Raw genomic sequence first — 25,496 nt, 5'->3', positions numbered from 1 at the left:
ACCAGACTTGGTTTCCATCTAGTGGTGCAAAGCGTTACTGCTGCTCTTCGCCCTTCGGTGAATTTCATAGTTGTGGGAGAATTTGGAGTGATACTGAAGCACAAATACGACTCAGCTAGTAGAAGCACTCATGAAATTAATTAATTAATTAATTAAATGCCTTCTTGGCCAAAATTCATTCATTTCGCTTCAATCTATTAAGGTGGGGGAAAACTTTTCTGTGTCAAACAAAAAAAGTCTTCCTAAATAAGTATGACATATCTTTATATTAGAGCAAGATTTCGTGAATACATGTATTAAACATGATTTGTGAAATTTAACATAACATAATCAACAGTCCCCATGTTGGTGCTGGTCGCCACAAGTTGCACAACATGAATTTAGTCATGAAGCACTAATTCCAACACAAACTCGTGCCGTGATTTTTTAAAAGTAATTTTAACACCTCATTTCTCCACTGAGTATTAGCACTGTATGATCTTTTATTAGAAAAGATTCTAAAACAGCTCCCATTTTATTCTCAGTGTACATGACCGTCAGCTCTGGAGTATATTTGCTTCAGTTGATTCAGGCCAAGCTTTTCTGCCCTTATATTTCTGCGTTGCCATTCCTCATCTAATAAAATCCCTGACAGTGGTGTTTACAGACTTTTGATGGCAATGATACTCTGATCATTTCCTGCAAAACCAGAGATCATGCCTTTGGCCCGTGGGTGTTCAAGACAATCTAGGACTCATTACATCACAGAAAGCCACAGAGTAATTACTGTGTTTGTAATTACGCTGTACAACCAATAAGCACCTGTGTTTTTGTCATTCACCATGGACTTTGTTTGATGCGTCATGCAGCTTCCAAAGACTTCCATAAACCACAGAGTTGAACTGCTCTCTGCATATTTGAACATGCAGGGCATTAAGAGCATATAAGGGGTAACATCAGGTCATTTTGTATTAAAACAACAACAAAAAAAAACTTTCTGAATTTCATATGGAGTGTGTTGTTTGATCAATTTTATCAACATAACCATTACAGGTTTTGACAGAGAGTCACTGTGGAAGTATAATTTTAGTGAAGATATGTCACGGTCCACAACATGTGGATTCTACCATTTGCCTTTGTCTCACACCGGCTCCAGCTCCATCCTGGCCCCATCCACTCATGGTCTATGTGCAACTTGTTACATCATCAGTTAAATAGAGCTTTTGGCTCCATGAAGATAAATACAATGATAACTTTAGAACTGACAGCTATGGAGGTGCAACTAGCTTTGGAAAAGCTGGTGCTACCATGGTGAGGTCTGCTGCCTGCTTGACTTCTTCTCTAATCAGCATGAGCAATTGTGTATTGGCAGCACTGAAAAAGACCTAAGGAAGAACCTGACAGATACTAAAGTACTTTCTGAGCTCCACATTGTGCCCTGAAATGCCTAAGAACAAGAAAAACAACATCTGATAGTGACCAGACAATTTAAAAAAAAAGAACTGGCCAAAAAAGTCTAGCAGCAAACTTGAGAGCAAGAAATAAAATTACAGAGACACAAAAAAATTAAAGAGTCTGTGTGCAAATTAGCTGTAAATATGGTCATTCCATATATTCACAATCGCTGTTGAGGAAGACCCATGTACGATTTATGACTGGTCTGATTGCCAAGACCGGTAGATTACAGAGAAATATGACTTGAGGGAGTGTAAAATTCTAAAATAAATAAATTAAATATTGTTCTTAAATACACATCATAATTATTGGCACCCCTAGGGCTAAGGGATATAAGGTACACTATATGGCCAAAAGTATCTGGACCCCCCCAATTATTGAGAATGGATCATACTGAAGAGCTACAGGATTTTAGGATGTCATCTTTTCCATAAGTTGGTTCATAAAATTTCTGCCACGCCAGATCTGTTCCAGTCAACTGTAAGTGCTATTATTGTGAAACGGAAGCATCTACAAGTAACAACAGCTCAGCCACAAAGCAGTAGACCACGCAAACTCACAGAGCTGTAAAAATCACCTATCCTCTGTTGCATCATTCACTACAGAGTTCCAAACTGCCTCGGGAAGCAACAGCAGCACATTAATTATGCTTTGGGAGCTTCATGAAATGGGTTTCCATGACAGCAGCTGTACACCAGACTAAGATCACCATGCGCGCCACCATTGGACACTGGGGCAGTGTAAACATGTTCTCTGGAGTAATAAACCACATTTCAATATCTGGCAGTCTGATGGACAAATCTGGGTTTGGTGGATACCAGGAGAACTCTACCCACTGGAATGCATAGGCCAATAGTAAAATATGGTGGTGGAGCAATAATGGTCTGAAGCTGTTTTTCAGGGTTTGGGCCCCTTAGGTCCAGTGAAGGGTAATGTTAATGTTACAGCATACAAAAACATTTTAGATAATTATATGCTTTCAACTTTGTGGCAGCAGTTTGAGAAAGGCTCCTGTGCACAAAGCAAGGTCAATAAAGACATGGTTTAATGAGTTTGCTGTGGAGAAACTTAAGTGGCATGCACAGAGCCCTGACCTCAACCCCACTGAACATCATTGCAAAGAACTGGAATGTTGATTGCGAGCCTTCCTGTCCAACATCAGTGCCTGACCTCACAAATGCTTGTTTGACCTAATGGGTTCAAATTCCCACAGACACATTCCAAAATCCTGTGGAAAGCCTTCCTTGAGGAGTAAAAACTGTTATAGCCGTAAAGGGGGGTGGAGGGGGGGGCACACCATATTAATGTCAGTGTTTTTGGAATGGTCCACCAAACTTATACAAGTGTGATAGTCAGGTGTCCACATACTTTTGGCCATATAGTATCTACTTCAAACACATTGAGTCTTTACAAATGACATACATCAACACAGAAAACATCAGAGAACAAATGAATGAGACAAAAAATGACCTTAATAAATCTTGTGATTGCAATAACAAAGCTTCACCCCTAAAAATACCCAGCTGCAATATTAAGGAAATATTTACCCTGAGTGCAATAATTTAAACAACTGGAGCTGTGATGAACATCCCTGAAAGAGGCTGCAAGTGTATTGTATGAATCATAGTGTTGAAGAAAGTTCTCTTGGATCATTTTATAAATTAAAAATTCAAATTTTTAGAAAGGAGTGGACAAAAAAGGTCTCCTGTCTGCAAACAAAGATTTTTGAGTAGACTGTGTTTCAAGTAGGTCTTCCACATTTGTTTAATCCACGTTCCACACCTCTCTGCTTGCATCTCCAGTTTAGGAAATGGGTCAAATATAGGTTGTTAAAGGTGCTTGTTATGGACTTTGTTACTAATTAATAGTGAAGAAGATGGTCTTGGTGGCAAACCTTCTTGAAGGATCACAGCTGGTCAACTGCAGGAGCTGTTTGTATCCTAATGTCACCAAGTCTGCAAAACTACATATGCCAAAAATCTTTCTGGACTGCTTTCCAGAAGAAAGACTCTGCTGGCATCAAACCACAATTGTGTACCCTCTGAGTTACCACCACTGGAACTTCGACTGTAAACAGGTTCTAAGATCAGACAAGACGAAAGATCATTTTGGTATCAAACACCAGAGTTGCAAGTGGCATTAAAACAGTCAGAAGTCAAGCAGGCAAGAACCTCATCCCCACTGTGAACTGTGGTGGTGTATATGTGATGTGAGGCTGGGAATGGCCCTGAGAATCACAAAAGGATACATGGCAACATGGACTCCAAGAAATAACAGGAGAGGTATTTCTCCTATTAATCTGGCTTCTTCTGACAAGAGGCTAAAATGGGATGTGGGAGATCTTCCTGAGGGACAATGATTAAGTGCCACCAAATCCACACTAAAAACGGTTAACATGAAGAACCTGAAGAAATTAGTATCTGGAGAGATTTTGTATGGATAAATGGTCTCAGAGCCCTTCTCCTCACCTCATCCAGCATTGTGAAAGAAAACTCACAAATATTATTATGTATAATACTGTATGAATAGGTGACAGTTGCTGCCAGGCAAGCCAATAGTTTAGGATACTACAGAAGAGTCAGAAGCTAGCAACATTGTTATCTGCATTGTTACCAACACATATATGAGACCAGTGATTCATGCAGAATGTAAATTGAGCATTGTTGTATTTATCTTTCAATATGTTTGTTCCTTAATATTTATATTTAACTTTATATCCTGACAAATATTTTGCTAGAAAACTGAAGTCTGGCTTCCACTTTGAAGAAACCGGTTTCAGGTTATGCACCAGCACTCATTCCCTCGAGCTTTTGTATATTCTTTGGTCTAGCTTTACACGCACAAGCACACAAGCACACATAGCTTTTAAGTAGACAGGTTTTCCCCAGACAAGCTGTTACAAAGGCAAAAGAGAAAGAGAAAACAAATCAGACTTGGACACTTCTTGGTCTAAAGTCGCACTTTAATCCTAACACATATTGGTTGGTTTGCCCACACCCTCCCCTCTCCATTCCCACCCCAAACAACAGGCACACAGAGAGCAATGAGTAAGGGACAGTTCAACAGTTTCTGAACAAAATCCAAAACGGGTTACAAACTCCATGGAGAGCTTCTGAGGTAAGAGCAGGAGAACACACAGACAAAGAGAGGGAAAAAGGATCCTAGCATATACAGAAATACAGAGTCAAAAAGTGACCATCATAAGAGTCGTTATCATCTACCAACATCAGCATATTTCATGAGGACATTTTCTGAGATATGAGAAAAAATGAAAGCTTCTGCATGTTTCATAAAAACATGTCAAGAGAAAAAGTTACGGTGGAACTCTTTGGTTTTCACTGTTGAGGTTCTTCTTTTTTAATCATAAGTAAAATCTTCCTTTGCTGCCCTCATCAAATTACCTTTGGATTAAAGCTGTATTGTTAAAACAAACAAAAAGGTAAAGAAAAAGAAAGGCAAATAATTAAAATGTTATCTACTTTTTCAAAAGGAAAAAGGGGGGAAAGGGTGTGTTGTTCTCTTTGTTGTAAATTTTCCATTCTGATATGTGGCATGTCACATAAATTTGGCTTTCAACCACTGTAAGGTTAGGTCACAAGTCTAGTCTAGGTTGTTAACAGTATAACTATTGAATTAAATATTTCCATAGGCCTAAATATCCCAAAGATATTCAACTAATACATGTAACTGTAACACTGGAACTTGGCCAAATAAAAAATTTGGCACTATAGTGCTTTTCTGAGGGATTTAAGAATCCAAAAATACAGAATGTGGTCTTATGACATCTCCAGCTGCACTTAAGCATGTCAGTGTCAGTTATATTTGACCTACATTATGAAAAAAGCTAATATGACAAACAAGGCAAATGAAGTCATTTTAGTTGCAGTGGCTGCTCCTGATCTGTTAGAGCTACTAACGTCTGTGTAAAAGGTCTGTATGTTTTATGAACGCTTGTGTGTCTATAACCTGTGGCAGTAGCCCTCAGGCGTTAACTTTGGTATCGCTCTAGGTTATCCTTTGAGGACACACATATACATGCACAAAGGAACAAATACACAACAAGTAAATGAAAAGAAACGGAACAGCCACCATTAACATATTAAGTTATTTTTCGTAAAATGTGTAGATTTCTATTGAGTTTCTTAATGTAGAGTTTGTGGGTCAGAAAGAATAGGAAGCTGCGTAATTGGGGAGAAGTTTGTGAACCCTTTTACTCACGCAAATGAAGCTAATCAAACCCTCTCCTGAGCAACATCTCCTCTGTTCACCTTTTTCAAAAAAGTTAAAGCTTTTGTATTCATCTATTTGGCATTTCTAATCAAACATGAGGTATTTGCAGTAAATCTCTCTTTCTCTCGTAGCTAACTCATCCAGAAAAAGAAAAAAGAGGACAGAGGAAAAAGGAATGAGTTAGATCCAGGGTATGGACGTTGGACCATGCTTATCAGTAACCAATCACTACAGGTAACAGGCTAACTATAGGCTGAGCAAGTGAGGCTTCCATGAGCCACTTCTCTCCGTTGGATAATTGTTCTTAACTTCTATTTTTTCTTCTATGACCCTTTGGTTCAGTTGGTTTAAAAGCAGTGGACAAATCAGGCGTCAGGCATCATCTTGCACCCCCCCAACAAAGAAACAGTCAATCTCTGTAGCTAATTTTGGTTTTAAAGAGATTGGAGATTAGGAAGAGATCATATTTTGCATTAATCTCAATTTGTTTCCCCCACATCTTTCCAGTTTGTTTACAAACATTAAAAAAGACCAAATCGATAAAGAAAAAAACTGCATAAATACATAAATAAGCCAATAAATAAAGATGAGAGTTGCTAACATACAAATTATCAAACAAACCATCGCAAAAACACCCCCCCCCCACACCCCCATTAACAATAAATACAAATCTCTGAATGAAAAGGAAAATCCAAAGAGAGACAGTTTAAAGCTTTTGGTCTAAAGTCATCATTATCGTCATTAACATTTCATAAGGACTTTTTTTTAATCACAGCCTTTTTTACATTAGCAATAAGTAAGCAGTAGAACATAGATCTTTTTTCCCTACAAAATCTATCGAAGCACTAACAGGTACATTCCCTCTAGAAGTGTATGACAACTGGTTTTACAGTTGATTTGAAACCCATTCCCTCCCCCCCTCCCGCTAGTTTTCTCATTGGTTTCTATGCGTCCGTGTTCTTATACATCTTTGAGCAAGATCACGTCATTAAACATTGTTTTTGGTGACACACTGGACAGAAGGTGTGTAGGCTAACTGGTTATTTTCAGTTTGGTTTACATGCTGGAGAATAGCTTCCTTGAACAAACACACACACACACACTCACAAACTCGCCCACACACACACACACACACACACACACACACACCCACTCTATCAGAGTTTCTCCCAGAGTCAGCTCACTTACATTCTCACTCTGTCTCTCCTCTCTCTATCTCTCTCTCTATAGAGCACCAATACAGTTAATAGTCTCCCTTCACCCATTGTGCATTGGTTTGGTTGCTATTTGGTTTGTTTATGTGTCAAAAAAAAAGTTTTGGTTTATCGGTTTTGGCTTATTTTTTCACAACATTCTTGATCAAAGAAAAACTTGGAAGCTACATTTTCACAGTATTATTTCAAACCACCTGATGAGAAACTCCCCCACAACAAGATCAAAACAATAAAACGGACAAAATATGAAAACAGGCAATACATTACCCCATCCCAAAAATAGAAACAATGAGACAAGGTCATACAGCATCAACGGACAGACCAAAAAAAAAAGCAATAAAACAAAAAAAACCCCAAAAAAACAAAAACAACAACAAATATATATATATATATATATATATATATATGTATATATATATATATATATATATATATATATATATATATATATTTCGAAGTTCAGTTCAGTGAGGTCAATAAATATTCCTCCGCCCAGGAAAAGAGAGTAAACGAATCGAGGCCATACATAATGGACAGGAGGAAAGAAGGAGCGGGCACGAAGCTCATCGGTCAGTCAACACTTTGAACTGTTGGACTGCCAATCATAGCTTGGTCACAACAGACAGACGCTGCCCCACCTCCATTCTCTAAAAAAAGCATCCTCCTTGTCCACCTCCTATTCGTCCACTCCTCGTATTTGGTTTTTGGGTTCCTGTGTTTTGTCATTCAGTCCTTCATTGGTTTTGCTTACGTTCATTTTTGGTTTGATCCTTGTGTTGGAAAAGGACAACAAAAAAGAAACGGAAAAGGAAATCAACAACAGCAACATTCTGCTTCCCGGTTTGGAGGCTCCCCATCCAGCTTGCGCTCGTTGAGCTTCCCCTGCACATCCCATGCGTCCTCTTCAGCCGCTGCTCCACGTGCTATCATTTTGTTTCCTCTTCTCCTCCTCCGTTTCGGCCTGATATTTTCCAAGGCGCAGGAGAGGGGTAGAGAGAGGATGGAGGGCAGGGGTTTGGGGGCTCAGCATGGGGGAACAGCATCGCTTTTTTAAAATGATAATTTCCTTTTCATTTCTTCATCTACTTGTGTGTCTGTGTTTTTTTTTTTCTTTTTTTGACATGTCTGAGGTCTTGTCTGAACACTTGTTAGCCAATGCTAAAAGGTCAGACAAATGCTTTGGTATCCAAGAGAATGAGGCTGAGTTATGGGTGTGTACAGGATGACAGTATGAATAATAAAAAGGCAGGTGATGATACGAAGATGATAAAGATTTGGGGAGAATATTTCCCGTGTTTCTGTAAAAGCGCATTATCTCTTAATACTCTTTTGTTTAAGCTACCATATTAAGCAGTAATGTCATTTGTACTTCACAGAGACATTTCAGAATCTCTCCAAATGCAACCTTTTTCATGCCATGGACGGATATGATGATGACAAACAGAAAGACAAAGCTGTGACTGGTTGGAAGTATCCGGAATAATTGTGATCTTAAATGGAGTAAATCTAACAGACTGACAGCAGAGGTAGACTGAAAAAGATCTGAATGTAGAGATTTTTTAAGAAAGAGTCTTAAGAAAGCAAAAATGATGCTCAGAAAAGTACAAAATTAGAAAGTGAATCTAAAGAAGGATACAAAATAAGCGACGTACTACAGAAAATGAAATGAAAAGAAACTTGAACAATGAGGAATATTTTTGGTGCTGTTTTGTGGAGTTGATGATCTGATCCTGGACGGGTCAGGTTTAAAAAGTCTTTCAGGTAAAGCTTTTCTCTCCGATTTTTTGGTTTCGGTTTTTGGTATTTTGTTTTTTTTGGCAATTTTGGCATGTTTGTCATTGTTTGTCTTTTTGTGTCTTTTCTTTCCACTTTCATCGTTCTTACTTTTTTTTTTTGGTTTAAACTCTTCCCTTCCATCCATTGACACATGTCAAATGTCCTTTCTTTCCTTTTTTTTCTTTGCCACCCATTTTTCTAAACACAGTCATCTTTTTGGATCTCATCCCTGCCCTCAGTTTCATCCATTCAAAGAAGTCTCTTTTTTGATTAGAAGGGAGTTCATGTACATGTTCATTAATGGCCAAAAAGGAAACTCTGTGATGCCACCTCTCCAAATGAATAGAGATCAATTTTTTTTTGGTTTAAACATCCTCCATTCTCCTGTTCTCTCCGCCTCCCCCGTTCTCTCACACTCATCCCTCCCTCTTTCAGTCTGTGTATTTTTGGCATTAAAAGACTCAGTGAGAGAGGGAGTGAAGGAGAGTAATGGAGGGAGTGAGAGATGGCTTTGGTTGAAAAGGCGAGGTTTTTTTCACGGTCCGACTGCTCCACTGTCTCCTCTCCCACAAGCGAGACGACAGATCACCGTGGGTGTCACTCGGCCATTGCCCCGCCCAGAGGCGGGGGAGAGGCTTCGCTAAAAGAACAGAATGAGGTGGGACTTGAGCATGGAGAAGCAGAGCATGAGTCAGGGCTCATGCGGCTGGCACTAGGAGGAGGAGATGCCCTGGCAGCACTGACCAATCCCAAGCTGGCGCCTGCTGCCATGGGCAACAGGGTGGGGCGGTTAAGGAAGAGGGAGGGACGCAGTCCGGCCCCCGGACCTCCAGCTCCACCGAGGAACATCTGACCACTGCCCTCAAGAGCTGTAATGGACATCTGGCCACCACTGGCAGCCAGAGCTGTTAGATGTAGAAAGGACAAGAAAGGAACGACAAATAAGCAAAAAATAAATAAATAGACCAATTAAACTTAGTGGGTGATTATGTGAACATAAGAAAATGGAAATGAGAGCATTCGACAGCATTGTAATTAAATACAACAATGGGCTCAGATGACAGTGAAAAGCTCTTTCACTCACACGCAAATACATGCACTCAGTGGGAACATGTTAGTGACAAGGATGTGAGGGGATGTGAAACAAAGTGAAATCCTGCTGTTCTCCAGCTTGTAATAAACTCTTAAAAATAAAGCTGCCAACAGGGCCTCTTTCAAGCAATGCCATTAAAGAACCCCCTACCTAAAGAACCTTTGGAATGATCTCTGAAAAACTCAAGTTCCTTTAGGTACCAAAAGTAGTTCTTCTGTTGCATCACTCCAAAGAGTGCTTTTTGGCACCTTTACTTTTAAAAGTGTATATCATGACGATGTTACTGTTTCCCAACAGTACACTGTTGTGAATCAATCAAAAGATCATTACCTGGTAACTAATGTAACTGTTGTGTTCAAATAATGTAATATAAACAACCTTCAATGAATTTATGTATCGCTGCTGTTGGAACAAAACATTGTATCTCCAAAACAGTAACCCTACAGGTGAAGGACAAAACACACTATATATATATATATATATATATATATATATATATATATATATATATATATATATATGCAGCTATTTTCGTGTGGCAGCCCAGCATTGTCTAAACTTTCTGCTCTTCCAGAGCAGATATACATTCATTTATTCAGATAAATATTCAAACATCAGCTTGAAATACTGGTCAAATCTAAACATCTCTTCAATGCTGATACTGATATAATTCCAGTATCATTGTGCATCACTAATATATTGAAATATATTGATAATTGTTTCTAAAAGCTGAAGAGGTTCTCTTGCTTCACTGCCTTTAACCAACACATTTCACTTGTTCTCTTTTAACAAGTTGTTCTTCTTGTTCTCTTTTGCTTCTTAACTAAATATGCATGTTCTAGACTTTTCTTTCTCCCTGTCTTGCCTCCTGCTCCTTCAATCACAAACCTTGCATGGTAGCCAAGGGGTTGCTGCTGATGAGAGCCTGGTTCATGCCTGTGCTTACACCCATCATTGTGTTCCTGCAATGTGTATGGTTCCATTTATACACAACCACACACACCCACACCAGCAAACATACATGTGCACACACATTCACACATGTGGGGAGAAGCGAGGATTTTAAAGGCATCTCAAAAGTCAAGCCTGTGTGTAAAAGCACATTTGTCTGCAAGAAAAAGATAGAAATCAAAAGAGCAAGAAAGCCGGTATGTGCATGTCTGCTGGCACATTCCAGAAAGATGAATTCTTTTCATCGGTCAGTCATCAATTCCGTCTTACTCAGCACTTCACAGGGTCTAAGCCGAATTTAGAGAGCCACATTCCTCGATTGCCGGAACACACTGCTAATAGACTGACAGATGTTTCTTCTGTACTTAACTGTTAGGACAGAGTGAACTTTGATAATGACTAGTGTATGCCTATGTGGCTGTGTTGCCTTGGAAGCAAAGTTTTATAAAATGCTTCCAGTAATAACAAAGGCAAACAAAAAAAATCATAAATTAACTGCTCCATGAGAAACAGAGGTGGCATGGATGAACTCGGTGGAATTTAGCAGATGCCGACCCCTGACTGCTCAAGAAACAACCTTCATGATTCATGTTGTCGCATTTTTCTCACTAGTACAGTGACAATTCTGACTGTGTCCCATCATCTTGTGAACACTTTACAGCTGACTTGCATGCTCTTTTTGATGAATATATTTTCTTACACTTTTTAATTAACACCAAGCATTTGTCTACACTACTCAGCCTTGCTTGTTGACTGAAGGACCTGTTTCAATTTGAATGGTAATTTGATTGTAAGTTTAACCCCATCCAATGAAGCTGAGACCATGCCATTAATCTTCTGTGTGAAAAAATGAACCAGACAGTGTGCAGGAAAGTGAGAGACAGTAAAGTGCTTACCCTGTGTTGAGACCAGGGCTGCTCAAATTGGGTGGGGCAGGGCTTGCTGTGCTGAGAGGAGGCGGAGTCACTGAAGGTTGAGCAGAGCTCATCGCTGCATGGCCTGTTGGGTTAGGAGGGCAAGCCACAGAGGAGGTGGGACTGACTGCTACAGAGAGATGAAACAGAGAAGCAACTGTGATCACTTCCTGAGTGCAGACACAGAATATCTTCTTAGAGTAAACTGCCAGTGGGGACTGATCTTCTGCTTAGGAAAATTGGAGTCAATATATAAATACATACATGCAGAAACCAGAACAGGTCACAAAGATGCTAAGCAGGCCCAGCTGACCTTGATTTTGGATCAAGATGGCAAGAGGAAAAGAGACTTTGAAAAAGGGCTCATTATCGAGTCACGGAGGACAAGAGCTTAATCACAAAGACAATTCACACATATAAAAATAAAATAGGCCTTCTATCAGATAAAAAGCAGCAGGTTAGGCTCTTACCTGTAGCACTAAGGCTGGTGGCAGCCTGAGCTAGTCCCTGACTGGACATCTGGCGAGGGAGAAAGAGAGAGATGTGCAGCGTTAGTCTTCATTATTCACAGCTAAGAAATGTTATGTAATATATCAGTGGTTCTTAATCTTTATTTGAGTCTCAAACTTTTTTTTTAACCGAAGAGTAACCAAAAAAAGTTATTTTCAGGGTGTGATGCCACAATGATCTAATGAAAATACATCTTATTTCAAAACTGATATGCCATTTATTCTCAACTCAGTCTACCTTAGATAGAAAGTGAGAAGCTAGCTGGCTTTTCAAACAGCTTGTGCTGGCAAAAAAGTTGATGGAAAGCATAGTAAGCTATTATAGCACTATTTGTGATTGCATTTTATTAGGTCTGGCATTCTTTCATGACATGGGAAGTCTTTGCGGATATCATTTTAGTCTCTTATCCACTTTACAGCCTGTCACTGAGGGCAAATCTGTTCCTCTCTCACCTCTGCCTAAAACTTTTAAGTGCTTTACTCCACTTGCCATTAGATGATATGTTTCACTGTAACTAGAAAATTAGAAAAAGCCTGTCCTTACAATTAAACTTTGCAAAATGAACAATTTTTTGTGGAAAACAAGTCTGTTTTATGTATACCTGGTTTTGTATTTGCATAGCAGCATAATGAACCAGGTGCAAATTCACACAAATAGTGGAGAATGCAGCCATAAGGGGGCACTGGTGCTAAATGTGTATATTTCAGGCCTACTAGGTTAAGCTGAGATGGTAAATTCAATTGGAAAAATATCAATGAATGTCAATTATGAACTGAATTTTTATAACCAAATTGATCATCTGAAAATTTAAATTTGATCAATTTCATCTGAAATGTAATGAAATGGTCACAATCTGAAGTCAAAGTCAGCTTCCTTCAGCAATTTCTAGTGAATCGTTTTAAAAATACGTTATATTAAAGAAATGATGGCAGTTGGTGTAATGTAGTGAGTAAAACTGCTGACCTCTACACAGCAGACTGGGGCTTGATTCCCTGTCAGGGCAAGCATAATACACTACACCAACAAGAGTCCTTGTGCAAGCCATCTATAACGTGATTCAACTGTAAGCTGCTTTGGGTAAGAGCATCTGCTGAATGTGAATGAATAATTTGACCTTTTTAAAACACACCTAGCACCAGAGAGACACATATTCCTCCAAAGCTCAAGCAGGGGGTTCAGGAGGGGAAGGATCAGAGGGTGTAAAGAAGTGAGGAAGAGGGTGGGAAAGGGGTGTGGGTGGGTCGTACCATCTGTGGGCTGTAGCAGGGGGGTTTGTGCGTCGCGGGGGGGGGCTGGCTGGGCAGGGGAGGGGTGGCGCTGGAGGGGTTGATGCGTTTCTCTTTCTGCCGGCGGTTGCAGAACCACACGCGGATCACCTCCTTCTCCATGTTGAGCTGCTCAGCCATCAGAAGGATCTCCTCTGAGGTAGGCTTCTGGTTCTGTATGGATTACCACACAAGTACCCCATAGAATGTTCAGTTTAACTATATATGATATGCAGATATGAATCTTGCTGGAAGGTCTGGTTGTAGAATAAATAATGTATAGTAGTTATAGCGTTGTCTTCAAACTATGGAAAAGTGTAGAAATATTATATATATATATATATATATATATATATATATATATATATATATATATATATATATATATATATATAGTATATACTGAGTTATATGAGCTTGCAGTTATCTTGGAAAATGTTGTGATTATTTAAAAAATCAAACCACTACAAGATTTTTTCAATATAGTTATGATTACTGTTAGCAGCCTCAAAATCATGCAGTATGTATTTTTCTCTGTTTGACAAAGACCCTGCAATGTTGTGTGGTGGCACTCTAACAAATTCTGAGTGTGTGTCTCACCGTCATAAAGTTGCGCTCCAGGGCCACTCGGACATTTGTTTCGATGCTGGTGCGTTTCTTCCTGCGTCTTCCAGGCAACCCCTCGAAGCCCAGCATTGGAGAAGACAAGGAGCTGGGACTGGGCAGCATGTTATCTATCGCCATGGTTTCTGTGCACACACACGCATGAGAATTTGTAATGTCAAAAGCCAATTTCTAAATAAGCATTCAAAATGCACTTATGCTACCTTACACATTTAGCCTGTGCAGCTTACACCCACTACCTCTCAAACCACACTCACCTGCATCACTCAACCATTTCTCCAGCAGTGGTTTAAGCTTGCACATGTTCTTGAAGCTGAGGTTGAGTGCCTCAAAACGAGAGATGGTGGTTTGACTAAAGTCATTGCCATACAGCTTCCCCATAGCCATCCCCACATCACCCTACAAGAGAAGTGTGAATAAAACACACAAACACAATTTGTCATCAGTGTAATTAGTGTCAATCAATGCCACAGTATGTTCAGTCCACTTGTTTAATGTACACACACACACTGCAAACTATAATACGCTGTTAATCAATTTGCTTTTAATTAGTTCACTAATTAGTTTAATTAGTTTAAACTAACACACAGATAGAGAAAAAACAGTACAAACATTCTTACACATGCTTGATTGTTGTATTTAAATTTACAAAAAAAGAAACAATTAGGGATCTGAGGTATATCTATTTAAAAGTAAACATCTAAAAGTAAATACCCGTTTGACCATGTTCCATTATATTGATTTCATTACCATGAGAATACCATGATAAACTCAGAAACAGCAAAATATAAATTGTCCTGCCTTCAAGACAATTCAAACATGAACAGCTTTAACAATTCTTATATGCCTAGCAAAAAGCACAATTACAATACATTTACATTACAATAAGCATTCTTTTCCCTTTTTTCCTAGTATCAATTTTTTTTGTTATAGCAAAATACCGTCATAGCGGGGATATTAAGCTTTTAATCTTGAGTTCATGCCACACAAGCAGCAAAAAACAAGAGCCTACTGCAAAATGCATAGTAGCGGTGCACTCACAACTTCTGGTCTCAAATGAGCTTTAGTTCAGTTTACTAAGCTGTTTTCATAGAGCTCATGTTTAATTTGTCTTGGGGGCAGGGCTGTTTGTTTTTGGTCTTATCGTGGTATGAACAAAACGGTAAAATCTAGTATACTGGCATACTTCCAATTAGATACAAAGGGCCATGACAACATTTTTTATTTTTTGGTCTAGACACAACCACACACACCTGTGTGAAGCCCAGTTTAATCCTCCTTTGTTTGAAGGTGCGAGCGAACTGCTCCAGCTCCTCCAGGTCATTGGGCTCTTCGGCGTGTGGGGTCACTGCAGCAACTGAGCTCATGGGCGAAGCTGCCGAGGGGGTTGAGCTTACGGCACTCTCAACGCTCTTCTCCCTCTGTAACGACCACAGCCTGTCGTCATGACGGCGCTACAGCACAAATGGGACACACAAACTGTGATCTTGAACACTTTTGTAGTTTGAGACCACAACCCCATCTGCAATAACACATTTCTCAATCTAATGGAATATTTTCCGAATTAAATATCATCCACCCTTCCGCCACACACTGAAGTAAAATGTTACTAGATGATAGCATTATGCAAATCTCCAAAATACAGCAGAAGGAAAAAACATTATTTACTTTTAATGTTGAATATTAAATGTGAAGTTAATGTAAAGAGTTAATTCCAAGCAATTTTGGAACATTTCTATTGGTCCATTCATCATGAAAGAAAAAAACGGAGATGCGTGTTTTTTTTTTTTTCTTCCATGCACTTTCTCTTACATGCTGTAAGTGATAGTTTAAAGCAAATTGAAACACTAATTACTTTAAATCTAATAACCCTTTTTTCAGTCCACTCGGGTCAGCAAGAAACAGACCTAAAGAAAGGAACATAATGGCTATTTCAGAGTGAAGCCTGAAGGTGTACTCTACCTGTGTCTGCATGCTCAGTCTGGGTGGGGTGGTCAGAAGGGCCCCTGGACTTTGCTGAGGTAGTGGAATCAGATTTGGTGTTGAAAGTAGACCTGAGTGAAAAGGAGAAAGATAGAATAAATATGCACAAAAATGAAATGAACATGCAGGATATTTGAATGGCAGTCATTAAAAATGAAACTTAAAAATGAAAAAAGTAAATTTGCATCGAGTCTTTATATGCATGTGTGTGACTCACCCTGCTGACTCTGTTGAGCCTGGGGTAAAAGGAACTGGGTGGGAGACTGCAGAGGGTGACCTGGCATCAGCACCAATTGCTGCAGCTGTAACAATTGTTGAATGTCCTACAGGGAAGTTAAATATTAATTTTAATTATTTTTCACTTGAATTTCAGTCTTTCTTCCATAATAGGCACAAACATGTCATGTCTATCATATCAAAACCTTCTACTGATATTTTTTTCTGTCATTTAAAATCAGTAGCCACCAATGACACTATGAATCTGTTGAATGAGATAACAGAAATGGGCTAATTGACTTAAGTTAAGAAAACATTTCTCTTCTCATTAAAAAGTTAAGATTTTCAAAAGATATATGAGGTTTTGTTACAAAATTGACAACATCTGTTTGAAACTAGCTGCATTGCATTGTTGATTGCTGCCCTGTAATTGGCTGGCATTTGGCATTGCAGCAGGGAAGACTGGAACCTGGGCATCCTTCCATTGCAAAATGCTGCCAATTGACTTCTTGGGGTTACCCTACCATGGATGCCTCCTAGGACTGCTGGGACCCAAACCTGAATCTAAGTTGTTAGATGCACCTCTGCAATGCTAAGCATGAGCTTCAAATGCTATTAACCATTACATACAAATAGCAATTAAAAGAACATTAATCACAGTATGAGCATGTCTTGTTCCTGCTGCGACATTTGAAATGACAAATCAAGATAAAGAAGCACATAGCACATTCTCTTATACAAAGAGGAACCATCCAATTTGAAACATCAGTCGTACCTGGGCAGTGAGCTGGATTGGCTGCGAGAGGGCAAGCGGGGGTGGGGCTTGAGTGGGACTTTGTTCAGGTTTGGTTTGCTGCTGGACCTGCACTGGGGCCTGGCTGACTTGCTGCTGCTGGGCCTGCTGCTGCTGATTGGCAGCAGCGGCAGCATGGGCAGCGTGGGCAGCATGTGCCGCGCTGGACTGCTGGACAGCAGCAGCCAGGAGCTGTGCCTGGGCTTGCTGGAGCAAAAGCTGTTGCTGTGCTGGGAGGAGAGCTGCCAGCTGAAAGTAGGAGCAAGGAATGGAGAAAAAGACCCAAAGGAGGGGAGAACAAAGGAGACAACAGTGTCACCGAAGCAGCAGCAGCTGAAGCAGCATGAGTGAGAAGGCTTCATAAATGTTAAAGTAGCCTGTGTGTGGAATTGCAGGGTTGTAGGATGGTAAGTTTAAAGGTGAGAGCAATAAAGGGTGAAAAAAATCTAGAAAATGAGAGGGAAAAAGAGGGAAGGAGTGTACAGCTCAGTTCACGTATGGTCTTAGCAAATTACTGTGTTATAAGTCATGTGTTATAAGATGCACTACGAAACTAATCAACTATTACCTTATTATCTGTCATTATCTATAATTAACTTACATGTTAAATACAGTGTGACCTGACACTAAATGGACAGCATCTCTTTTGGCTGTTTTTCTGCATATTGACAGTGGTAATGCAAGGACATTTATTAATTTATTCACATATCACGGAACAAAACCTCATATCTCCAAACAGGAACATGAAAAAACATCCTTAACTTTTAATGTAAGTTAATAGAGAAATTATTTATTATTTAATTACTAAATTATAGTAAGTTTGGAGCATTTCTATTGGTCCATTTATCATGAAATTCTGACACAATGTAAAAGACACAGTTTCACATTATGCAAAAAATGAAAAACGACTAAACTAAAGATACAAGGTTTTGTCCCGACAGCGACGATATATTCATAATATGGGAATCATATAGGGATCACAACCCTATATGATTGTCTACCATTTTCAGGAGCTCAGCTGTAAGACAATTAGCTTCTAAGTTGTTTCTTGTCCACCTCTCTGGGGTTGTAATCAGTTCATGCACAAGAGATGATGATTCTACATGTGGTGCTTGCATCTGGAGACTATCGCTGTGTCTTCTCAACATGAAGGTCAAAGAAGTGCAAATGGCAGTTAAGTAGGCCATTATGAGGCTGAAGGGATCTAAAACACTCACACACAGACACTAGCAAAACATTAGCTGTGTCAAAATCAACTGTTTGATGTATTGCTAAGAAGCAAGAACATACTGGTGGTCTTAGCATAAGCAAATAACCACTCTGACCATGGAAGACCCCAGTACTGGATGACACAAGAACTCTTTCAATCATGTAGAAAAATATGTATTCAACTGCTAAACAGATCCAAAACTCTCTCCAGGATGTGGGCAAATATGATACCAAAAATGAAAGAGTTCACCAGCATGACCTCAGAGAGTTTACCACAATATGCAACCAAGTACAAAACATCATAATTTTATTTTTTAAATTATTTTAGTATGATTATGTGTGATCCCCCCCAAATGAAACTATGAAGCCCAAAACGGGAGAACTTCTTGAAGCACAATGTCCTATATTACACTTATCATTTACAACAGTATCTTCTCTGTCATTTCTCTTCACAGAAAAACATTGTTTAGTATTGAGCTAATAAGAGGTGTTACAACACGCTTACACATGAATGTACAATGATATCAGAATCATTATCAATATCAGTACTGGCAGATTATTGCTTAAAAAATGATGTTTAGATTTGAGCAATATTTAAAACTGATATTTGATTATGTATTTATTGTAAAGCACAGAACGATTAGGTAAGGCTGGGCTTCCGTGCTAAATTCCCTCCATTTTACTCATTTTACTGCATTTCACTGTATATATTAAATATCAGATCTCAGCATCAGCCCACAATTCCCATATCGGTGCATCCCTACTACATACCCACAATGTTGCCATTTTGTGTGTGCGTTTGAGTGTTTTTGGGTGCATATGCATACCCCAGCAAGCTGACTACCAGCCAGCATGAGCTGTGTGTGTGGTAGGGTGGGCTGAGCAGGGGGAGGAGGTGGAGCATGAGAACTGGGCATCTCGGGTGGTTCTTCTGTTTTAACCTGTAACACAAACACACACATACAAGGTAATTAAAATGAGTCTTATTTGAAATGAAATATATTAATTCTACATACACTTCAAAAGAAAATCCATCTATGTTCTACTAGGTGCATTAGAATGTTGCCATTTGATTTTTTAAAAATGTGCAACAAATCTGCAAATTAATCTGGTGTGCACCATGGGTGGACTCTAAAATAGGAAGTTATATGGCAGAAACATTTTATGATACACATCACAATATTTTGACACAGACACAACATATTAGCAGTGCCGCATTTAAAAATAGCCAGCAAAAACTCTGGGTACAATGATTTTTATTTGACTCCTTAAAATGGCAGGTTTATTACATACTAAAGCTTATTATTCAGTAACTATAGGGACTTCAATGCAAATGGGTTGGGCTATTCTTAGGTTATAGAAGTGTGTAATAAAACTTTGGGCCTGCCAGTGGGCCCTGGCCGTTTAAGGGGTTAATGTTTGACAAAGCATAATACACTTTAAATTAAAAAGGACTAATTACGCTCATTTTGTAATGAAACGTGAATGTTCTGTGTTCTCCATGTTAAGTAGGGACGTTATCCGCAATGTGCTCAGAAAAGCGAACAAAATGTATCATGATAATAATAAAATTTCATCTTATCGCCCCCTTCTATGCTAAAATGTTACTGAAATATGACAACATGCATTGTCAAATTAACCAAAATTTACACATACACAGAATATTAGTAATTCTTTCTAATCTTTCAAATTCAGTCACTTAGTTGTCTACAGTACTGAGTTCACAGTTCGTAGTGACACATCACTCACAAATTCACTCATTCAATCACATACTCACGGATGTTTACAAAAAGGTAGCAGCAGGGCCTGTCCAAGCAGTTAATGCTATGCAAATAGGTGCTCCAGTGCCTGTAACTGTACATCCACCACCTTCAACCGTCTCACTCTCCTCTACGCTTTACCACTTCTTACTCTTTGCCTAACACTCACTTACTCACTCTCTCTCTCGCTCTCTCTCTCTATCTTGTCAGACATCTGGGCGGGGAACAGTCGTTATGAGACAGTCATTCAGTCTTATTTGCATATTACTGACTCTTTAAACAGAATCACCTGAGGGTTCCCACGCGTCAAAAGAAAAACATTCCCACACTGGCCAACGCACACGTTCCAAAACAAATTCACATACCTCCACGTGAACGCCCCCATCTACCTACCTACCAACCTACACCCCACACTGACACACTCACCTTTGTGTGGCTTGGGGTCGGAGAGAGGCAGAATGGACTCGTTTTCATCGGCTGGGTCTGAGTGGAAAGGAGGAAAAAAAGACCAACACACAGCAGGCGTTAGATTTCGCATGATACCACAGACGTAATCAGGCCTAAATACAACCACAAAAACCTTCCAACTGCATCTGCGGAACACTGGTGAAATGCTTGCAAAATCAAATATTTCTGATAGATAAGTGGCTATCGTAGACTGTCGGTAGAAATCCTCAGACCTTCTGCCCCAATTCATTGCATTCAATTTACAATTATGATTTAACTGAAAAAAGAACAAGAACAAATCAAAATATATGTTGTGAAATCACAATATACAATTAGGACAGAGTAAATTGTTTTAGTAAACAAAGAAATGTATATGCAATTCTTTTGCTATCTAATTAATATTAATCTTACCCATAAATCAGCATAATTATATGTAAATAAAATACAACAACCCAAATTTATTACATTGTTAAATACATTACTGATAACTTAGTCGTCTCATCTGCCCATGCATGCTTCTTTCGATAATGTCGCTTTATTGCTAAGACATGCCTTTTTATTCATTGACAATACAAAGTCATGATAAAATGAAAAATAAAGCATGTGGTATCTAGGAGAAATAAAAAATAACACACCTGATCGCTAGCCTCAGGACTGTTCCTCTCTGAGTCTGTAAGAGAGAATGCGCATAAACACACACACACACACACACACACACACAAGGTCAGAGTAGTGCCTCAGGCTTCGGCCCTCACATCAACAAAGAGTCAGCTGGTTAGCCAGAGGCATCACATTACTGGAATACCACAGAGCGTTTAACCTGTGTTTATGTGTGTGTGTGTGTTTGGGTGTGTGTGAGAGTGAGTGAATGCGTGTGTTGTGTGTGTATGTATGTACACATGTGTGTTGGCCTTTATTGTGGCAAAATCAGAGACTCTAGCTGACTAAAGTGTTCTGCGGATCTGATTCATGCTTAGTGGAAAATGTGAGAAATGTCACAAAACTGGATCCCATCAGAAATCCACAAACACACACACACACACACACACCTACAAGTACACTACATGAAGAAATTAATCACTGTGAGTAAACGTGCACAGTATGCCTTATTTCTCCCCCACACGTGCTCATGTAATAATGAATCACAGAATCTAACACAAATTCACTGCCATACACACGTTTTCAAAGAAGCAAACACACACACACACACACTATTTTTACCTGTGCTGTCTGCAGGAAAGTCAGCCCCAGTCTTCTCATCCTCAACTGCTTTAGACATCTTGATATCTACTGTGAAGAGAGTAAAAGCGAGACAGAAAATATCTATTGTGAAATCTTTGGCCGTGTCATTGTACTGTTGCAAGAAATGTCAGCGAGGCTCAATGTCCACTCATCAAGCACGACTGCGCTACATGGTACCAGCATCACGCTGAGACCCTGCATGAGGAAGGGACACACTAGCAAGGACAGTGGACAATATTTCTGTTCACACTTGGCTAGAAAAACAGTATGTAATCACTATTGTAACAAAGCCTAGTATTTCCAAAATAGTTGTGTACATTGTTAACTTTAATGCTGAATTAATGATTTTAATGTAAGAAATTCAACATGAAACGTTCACACAATTTAAAGACTGACTTTTTCTAAAAGTGTTAAAAAACAAAAACTGAAAAAAGTTACAAGGTTTTGACAGTGACAATATGCAAAATGGCTCGCTGGACTGCTCACATTAAAATAAAGGAAACGACTTCACACACACACACACAGCAGAACAAATCAGTGTCAAACAAACATGGAACACAAGGCAAATTCAACAAAAAGCACAAATGCTGTGCTGATGAAAAAGGGAAAAAACAAATTGTCTCTGTACTGTTAAGAGATAAAAAGAAAGGAAAAAGAAAGTTTTAAAAATTCTGTTACTATAAAAGGTAAAATGGTTTCCAAAAGGTAGCAGGAGAGAGGAGATTTGTTCCTAGATGCACTTTCTTCATAGCTGTGACAAATATATGAGATTTTAAAATAATCAAATTTAAAAAGAAATATAAAATTATTCTAATTTCTTAGAATTTGGGACACCCTCAGTGTCCTAAATGTTTCTTAACTGCCAGACACTGACCAACTGCTGTTCATTTGAGGTGACTTAGTGAATTAGCTCACCCTTGTATTTCAGTTTAGTTAGGGACTGATGTATAGAACTAGTAGACAGACAAAACGAGAAACTGGAGGAAAAAGAACTCAAATCTCAAAATTCACGAGTCGCCAAATAAATGTTAGCATGTGTTTTCAAATAAATATTCAGCTGCCATTAAATGCCACAAATCAACACTGTAATCAGTAAAAAGCTGGCACTGTTCAATTTACAGTAGGAAAAAGCACTAAGCACTGAATTTTGTTCCAAGATTTATGTGAGAGAGAGAGGGGGATACATAAGACCATAGGACTTAAACAAAAAATGACTGAGCTTTTATATTATATATATATATATATATATATATATATATATATATATATATATTTATATATATACACACACACACACACACACATTTTTTCCCTGTGGAACGGAAAGGTTTAATGCACAAACAATTACAGAAATTGTAATTTCCCTTGTTCACCATCCTTCTGAAGCACCTGTATTTCCTACACCTTTTCTGATGGAGAGACATGCCTTGTCCTGCATTTTACACACACACACACACACACACACACACACACACACACACACACACACACACACACACACACACACACACACACACACCTCAAGCTACTGGGAGAAAATGAGAAAAGGGGTCTCATCTAGCAGAGAAGTGCACCTTGTTTTCCACAGAGGGACTCCAAGCCTCTTTTGTTCCATCAAAGCCTGAAATCTGCACTTACCTCAAATAACCCCGAATCAACTAAAGAGCATTTTGCCATAAACAGGCTTAGATTACATTTCCCTATATTTCACAGATATGGACTAGCACTGGAGCACATCACCAAAATAACTTATGGATGTGTTACACCAATAAATTCTTTGATATATCTAAGCAAGAGAATCATATACAACAAATTTTCCATTACAGAGAAGAATATTGTAACCATGCAAAGAACCGTTTAGGCATTCAAATGTTTTTTTGAGTTGTCATGGCTCTGTATTTATCCGTTGCCTTTACTAAAGAGCTCCTGGAGAACAGTTTTACAAATACAGACACAAGGCCTACATGTTTTTTTAATGCTTAGGTTGGACAAATAGAAATTAACCTTCTTTTTGGGTGGACAAAAATGCACACCGTGAGGAACATAAAAAACAGCCTGATACTCCAAACGTAAAAAAGGCATTATAGTGTGAGTGGAGAAAGCAGCTGAAATGCCCTGAAAAAGACTCACGTTGCTGAATAAATCACAAAATCTTCGTTGTCACTAAATAAAGGGATAAATAAGTCTGAACACATAAGGTCAACACCGTAGGCCGTTTTTTCTCTCGTAAAATGTAATGTAGATGTAATGTCACCACATTCTGCCTACATCTCCTCCGCACATTTCTTCATCAGTGACATCCGTGTAATGAGGTGAGTTGTCTTTTCTCTTCACCTTGTGTGTGACTGTGAGACTCGGACTCCGTTACTGTGACTCTCCAGCATCCTCGCGCTTCGCTCTCCTTCTCCAAAACGGCGGGAATGCGCTAAAGCTAACGCTAACGCCTCTGCTCCTCTCAGCGGTTCATTGACTTCTTCTCGGTTGCTTTAGTCACACAGGCCGCCAAAGCTGAGCGGACAGATTCACTTTCCGACCGAGGTATTTGTTGTAGGCAGACTGAAACTCACAGCCTCCGCCACCCACGGACTTTGCGTTACTAATTTCGTCTGGCTTACTCACTGATATTAAAAAGCAAGCTCGCAAAATTCAACGAGGTTTTCCAACAGATATTGGCTTTATGTGTTTAAGCATTTCAAGACAGCAAAGACATACACGGATGCCCTGAAACTCCCGTCGATGCTGAATCGCCCCAAATTTCACAAAAACAGTAGAAACAGAGGTAAGTACGCCATGTGAGGATGAATAAAAATTATCTGAGCGTAAAATTATTTTGGTCGATGCAATTGAAGCAACCTGAGTAATGAACGTGCTGATTTGAGTCTTAAGGCTTCCTTTAAAACATAAAATATTTAAAATACCATTTGAAAAAAGAACACGTTTATGACAACAGGGACGTTTCAGGCAGTGTATCCAAACTCATCTGTCAGTGAAATATTATTTTCATCCAAGTACACGTTTATCTAAATTTGCAAAAATGCTAAGGCGGTTTTAATGACTAAATACATGCAGGCTAAATGACATACAAATCACATACGTATAATACTTATTTTATCTGGACACTCCTTAGACAGTCCCGCTCAGTGTATTATGAATTTTAGAGAATGGATTTCCTTTCTGTAGGTTAAAGATTAGAAACCGATGAGATAGTGGAAGGTAATACGACCGTATGGCGAAGACGAATGAGTGTCACTTTCTTACCCACAAATATCTCTGCAGTGACTCACTGTAACGTTACGTACAAACTTCCTGCTTCTTGTGGTCTTCCACACACCAGCACATGCATGTGGGTTTGTGTGTGTGTGTGCGTATGAGAGAGAACTGTTGATTCACCCAATAAGTTTTGTCAGCCATATTGCAGTTCAACAACTTGTTCATGCTTACTATAAGTTCTAAGACTCAAACATAAAATGCATAAATAGATTCTTAAATTGCAGGTTGACAGACTCATTGGGTGAACCATGCATGTGCTGGTATGTGGAAGAGAGACAGAGAGGTAAGTTAACAGAGAGGTAAGTCAACCAGACTGCAATTTAAGAACCTAAATTCTATGACTCACACACACAAAAAAGCATGAAAATATCTGGAAATTTCTAAATATAAACACTTAATTATACATGCATAAAATAGTCTCCTTACATAATCTTTAACTTGTGAATGTGTTTTTAAGTGAAAATGATTCTCACTACAGACAGTTTTAGGGAAGCATGACTAAGAGTTTAGTTATAAATTTAAGACTGGACCTAGACTTTATTTCAGGCGTCAAGGTCATGAAACA

The 25,496-nt window shown here is 39.0% G+C and overlaps 1 protein-coding gene across 1 annotated transcript in view; it reads right to left on the bottom strand.

Annotated features, from left to right (window-relative positions):
* Positions 1 to 8,719: 8,719 nt before the first annotated feature.
* LOC118805931 (POU domain, class 2, transcription factor 2) overlaps positions 8,720 to 25,496 on the bottom strand; it is a 44,874-nt gene continuing 28,097 nt past the window's right edge. The window contains exons 2-16 of the mRNA XM_036567106.1: positions 21,641 to 21,706; positions 21,055 to 21,089; positions 20,399 to 20,455; positions 19,040 to 19,153; positions 16,986 to 17,252; positions 16,212 to 16,317; positions 15,974 to 16,065; positions 15,265 to 15,465; positions 14,269 to 14,410; positions 13,988 to 14,136; positions 13,370 to 13,561; positions 12,083 to 12,131; positions 11,595 to 11,742; positions 10,636 to 10,709; positions 8,720 to 9,559 (exon numbers count right to left, since the gene is read on the bottom strand). Of these exons, the coding sequence (XP_036422999.1) occupies positions 9,252 to 9,559; positions 10,636 to 10,709; positions 11,595 to 11,742; positions 12,083 to 12,131; positions 13,370 to 13,561; positions 13,988 to 14,136; positions 14,269 to 14,410; positions 15,265 to 15,465; positions 15,974 to 16,065; positions 16,212 to 16,317; positions 16,986 to 17,252; positions 19,040 to 19,153; positions 20,399 to 20,455; positions 21,055 to 21,089; positions 21,641 to 21,706 (2,000 nt within the window). The 3' untranslated portion in view covers positions 8,720 to 9,251. The remainder of the gene's footprint in view (positions 9,560 to 10,635; positions 10,710 to 11,594; positions 11,743 to 12,082; positions 12,132 to 13,369; positions 13,562 to 13,987; positions 14,137 to 14,268; positions 14,411 to 15,264; positions 15,466 to 15,973; positions 16,066 to 16,211; positions 16,318 to 16,985; positions 17,253 to 19,039; positions 19,154 to 20,398; positions 20,456 to 21,054; positions 21,090 to 21,640; positions 21,707 to 25,496) is intronic.

This window comes from Colossoma macropomum, unplaced genomic scaffold (genome assembly GCF_904425465.1).
Source record: "Colossoma macropomum unplaced genomic scaffold, Colossoma_macropomum, whole genome shotgun sequence".
NCBI lineage: Eukaryota > Metazoa > Chordata > Actinopteri > Characiformes > Serrasalmidae > Colossoma > Colossoma macropomum.
This window is presented reverse-complemented; position numbering and strand designations above follow the sequence as displayed.